Source organism: Branchiostoma floridae, chromosome 9, assembly GCF_000003815.2.
Source record: "Branchiostoma floridae strain S238N-H82 chromosome 9, Bfl_VNyyK, whole genome shotgun sequence".
In the NCBI taxonomy this organism is placed as follows: domain Eukaryota; kingdom Metazoa; phylum Chordata; class Leptocardii; order Amphioxiformes; family Branchiostomatidae; genus Branchiostoma; species Branchiostoma floridae.
The window spans coordinates 19,656,722-19,661,465 of NC_049987.1; the positions used below are offsets into that span (position 1 = coordinate 19,656,722).

The following is a 4,744-nucleotide window of genomic DNA, read 5'->3' on the forward strand; positions in this document are numbered from 1 at the left end:
CACAAACCTTTCAGTCACAAAAAATGACATTGCTCATAAATTCCAGAAAAGTGCAGAGAACGTATATGTTAATTCCTTGCAACAAGATCTATTTCGCAAAAGAATTTCTGAAGTGTTTGTGAAAAAAATCTATAGGATCAGTTTGAAAACATTCATCAAATGAGCCAGCGTGATGTCATACCTGCAGAGCCAGAGTGTTGATGTTTCACGCCTCCTCGAGTCACCTTCGTTTTCGGAGCAAATCAAGAATTTAGCTCGGCCGAGTTGTCAGGGAGCTCTAAATTACGATACCGACGAAGAAACTCTGCCATTTCTTCTTCGGCATCAGGGTCATACCTCCTCGTAATTTAGAGCTCGATGACAACTCGGCCGAGCTAAATTCTTGATTTGTAAAGGGGGCTTAATGCGTAAGTGGTCACTTACAAAAGTTCGGTTGTATATCAATGACCAGGTGGTCCTTCTGTAGAGGTGGTCACTTACACACGTTTGATTTGGCTGCATATCGAAGACCGGGTGGTCCTTATAATACAGAATTGGTGACTTATAAATATAGACCTAACTGTACACTCTCCCTTCCTGATGATATGCCCTTATTATAATGAAGAAAGGAAAAAGTTATTGACCATATATAACAACAGAACAACATTACCTAAAACAAACAGAGAATTATTCAATGTATTTTTATCATGTCCCGACTCCACATCTGTCCACCTAGGCCAATATATATATAATGCTATGCAAAAGAGAAGTAGACTAAATGTTCTAACAATGTGAAATACACTATGTCGCAATATTTTTTCTGTTATGTTAGATTAGTATACTGTTGTATACTGTTGTATATAGTTTGCAGTTTGCCATACATTGTACCAGTTACAATCGTTGCGCAATAAACTTGACTTGACTTGACTTGACTTGTCCACAGTGGCATGACGAGCAGCAGAAGCAGGCGTCCCTCCAGCTGGTCAGTCTAGTGGACGACTACTTCGACTCCCGGCTGGACGCGGCCATCCACTACCTGTACGGACTGTCCGAGCAGGAAGGTGACGTCACAGAGCTCGCCATGGACTGGGCCAAGAAGAAGTACTGGACGCAGCAACTGGCCGGAGCGCTCTGGCTCTGGCCATGGCAGAGGCGGATGAAGGTTGGATATGGTTGATACTGGTTGGATACTTTTAACAAACAAACAAAAAACAGGCAAACAAACAAAAAACAGATAGATGGGGAAACAGAGGGTCTGGCCATAGTAGAAATAGGAGGTTGAATATGGTAGATTACTTTGAACAAAGAAGAAAACAGACTGGCAAACAAGCAAACAAATAGATAAATTAGGAAGGAGTGAAATGCTGGCACTAGGGGTGGGTACCGGTACAGAAATTTCAGGTCCAGGTCCGGTTCAGGTCCAGAGGATCCGGTCCAGGTCCGGACCTGAACCTGGACCTGATTCAGTATGACTCATACCAATGGTCCATTTCACTACAAAGAAATCTTATTGGTGGAGTATTAGACTAACACTGGCATTTTAAAATCCTACAACGTTAACTGCACCTATATGATTGGCTGTAAAACTTGGTAGAAATTACTATAAACTCTATTCTACTTCACTCTTGTTATTTTCTTCCACCTGCAAGCGCCAAAACGTGTGAATGCCTGATAAAATAATCTGTTAATTTTCCAATCGGTCCAACATCCGGTCCACCTCATTTTTTCAGGTCCGTTTTTTCTGGACCGGTCCAATAAGAAAAACCGGTTTTGTACCGGTACGCTGTACCGATACCCAGCCCTAGCTGGTACCATGACAATCTTCTGGCTGTAGCTCGTTATAATACCGGAACTGACCTCAAGCTTTTTTTAAAACAAAAATAAACCTCATAAATCAACCTTTGCAGTGTGGGTAAAGACTGTGAAGGTAAAGGGAGCTTAAAATGTAGGTAAATGATTTTTAAGTGATTGCCCCCGGCTTTTGCATGCAAGTAAGTAAGTAAGTAAGTAAGTAAGTAAAGGCACTCGTCGGTTTAGTAGACCATCAGTAGTACTAAGTTCTACACAATGTACTTATTGTTTATGTACTGCATAGCGAATTCCATTTGCTAGTCCCCTTCTTCAATGCTAGATGGGAACGCTAGTCATAAGCGCCTTCTGGCGACATTTCTGTGAATGGAAGCCTAATCTTTCTAGTGAGGTTCACAAGACAAACGAGTAGACACATGACTTTCCTTATGACAGCAAAAAGCAAGGAGTTCCGTGATCCATCTTACAATCGAAAGAAATACATCATCGTAATTAGCTTGCTATGACACTTAAAACTTAACGCTATAAAATACTAGAATTGTGAAAATTATGTAAGACGTTGGGTACGACAATAGATCTGAATCTGCAGGTATCTGGGAGGTTGGTATTGAATCCTTCAGGATGACATTAAGTGGAGAAGATGAATCGGTCCCAAAACGGCATGCAGCTTGGAAGAACACGAAAATAACTCTTTGGTTGCGTTAGTGGCTTAGGACTAAGTCTCGGGCGATCCGAGTGGTGCGCAAGAATTCCCGGCTCAGCTCAATCAAAAGGAATATTAATTGTGCGAGGTCGATACTTTTTGGGACATTCCAACCATGTCCTATTAGCTCCGGGAGGACTATTACATCTAGCCTGAATGGCTAGGGCACTTCAGGATGCGTTAATTGATTGATTGAGGTTAATGCTTATTTCCAAGGACAAAAGCAGGAAATAAAACAAAGTACAGTAGAAGCCGCGCAGACCAAATTTGCCAACGCACTCCGTGCAATTATCCAGCGTGTGCAATAATGCTTAGTTGGAACGCACCACCATGTGAATGGGAGCCGGTTTGGGATTTTGTGATTCCGTGCAATTGACCGAAGTTTTCGGCTATCCGATGTGCAATTAACTGGCTTCTACTAAGCCTTCACGCGCGCGTGTGTATAGGCCGGGGTGAACTTCGATAAGGCGCCCCTTGGTTACTCTCCAAGCAGAGGTTAGGCTCCGGCTGTTTTTTTAACGTTTCTTTTATTCGTTTTTATCGGGCTTTTTATTTAATTGTATTGTATCTTGTACTGTCAAAGCCTAACTGGCAGACTTCAAGAAACAATAAAAGATAGAATCCCCATACAAACGACTAAAAAAACGTTAAAAACAGCCGAAGCCTATTCTCTGCTTTGAGAATGCCCCTTGGTGGTATTCCAGCGGAAATTTAAGTCTCCAAATCTATTTATTTCCCGTTTCAGAATGACGTGGAAGAGGTCGATAATTACGTCACGGTAACCAAGAACTTCTTCACCAAGTTCCGGATCCTGTATAACAGCGGAGGCGTGTCGCAGCACGAGATCACACGTCTGGGCTTCCCGGGCGTCAGGCGCATGCGCATGTACATCGACGTCATCGAACCCTTACAGCACGCACAGTGCACCATCTTCTCAAAAGACTGCGACTATCTTAGAAAGTACGAGAAGTCATTGGAGAAGTTTCTCAAGGATGAGTTCTTAAACAAGGTAGACGGGAAAGACGACGCAGAAGAAGAAGTAAGAGTCATGGAAGCGATTAAAGCCAGACAAGAGAAGTTTCTCAGCGCAAGGAATGAAATCAGGGATTAGAAAGTATCAGAACTTCCGACCATTTGATAATTCAAATGACTAAGAAAAATTAAAATATTCCTCATATGTCAACAAACACAAAACAGAGATTATGCCAATATCATGTTTTGAGTAGACAGTTTTTTTAGTTATCAATAAGAAGTTACTTTTGCATCTTGGCAAGTTTAAAAAATAGTTAAACCTTTCAGATAGCTATTCAGACAATTTTCCAGACGCTGGCAGGAGTTTTGTATTGAGTCTTATAACATTGTTGTCTAACCCCCTTACGCACATTTTCAGTTAGTTTGGATAGCTCTTGTTGTTGCCATTCTATCTCGAAACATGCCTAACTGAAATAAACTGAAACTCTTCCAGATTAACATGCCATGTTTGATAGTCAGTTTAAAATTGATTTTCAATCAATTAATAAGTTATCTGTCAATGTGTAAACGTTTTACTTCTTCCATGGACCAAGACGTCCGAGAGAACACAATATCCCTTAGGTTATAATTTCTTAGACTGTCTCATGGTTTAAACCTTGTTTTAAACCTTCCTGGTTATATCATCCGGAAACCAAAAAAAAAAAAAACACACAAAAAAAACAAACTCCAATATATCAATATCCAACGGGACGTTTGCCGTTTGGCCAACTTCTGTGTACCCGCCTTGTGTTAAAGGTGAAAAGCCTTCATTTCAGTAGGGTCTTAGTTGCACTTATTGCTGATCTTGATCCATGAATGTTGTAGGATCATTATACGCTGTTTTGCAAAGAAATTAACTCAAAATAAACTCAAGGGAAAGATACACAGTTAACCTACTTTTGTTTTCTCACCTCAAGCGAAAGGACCCTCATAAATATAACCAAGTAAAGACTTAAACAGCCTTGAGTCGTTACGTGATGGCTTTAACGCATCTTCAACACTCGTGCCCCATTTGCAGAGCAATAAAATCGTCCTTAAGTGAATAGAATGATGTACTTCATTAAGTACTTATTAAGTACTCCGTTTTATGACTGACTCTTGAAGGTCATTTCATTAAGGGTTGTAGGATCATCATACACGATGATTTGCAAAGAAAAATAAACTGAAAATAGACTCAAGGGAAAGATAAGCGATTGACCCAATTTTTCCTGCCTAGAGTGAAAGGGCTTCATAAATATGACC

The 4,744-nt window shown here is 40.7% G+C and overlaps 1 protein-coding gene across 1 annotated transcript in view; it reads left to right on the top strand.

Moving 5' to 3' along the window:
• Nucleotides 1-3,725, top strand: part of LOC118423475 — a 5,742-nt gene extending 2,017 nt beyond the window's left edge. The window contains exons 2-3 of the mRNA XM_035831648.1: nucleotides 923-1,141; nucleotides 3,237-3,725. Coding sequence (XP_035687541.1) covers nucleotides 923-1,141; nucleotides 3,237-3,602 — 585 coding nt within the window. The 3' untranslated portion in view covers nucleotides 3,603-3,725. The remainder of the gene's footprint in view (nucleotides 1-922; nucleotides 1,142-3,236) is intronic.
• The last annotated feature ends 1,019 nt before the right edge of the window (nucleotides 3,726-4,744 follow it).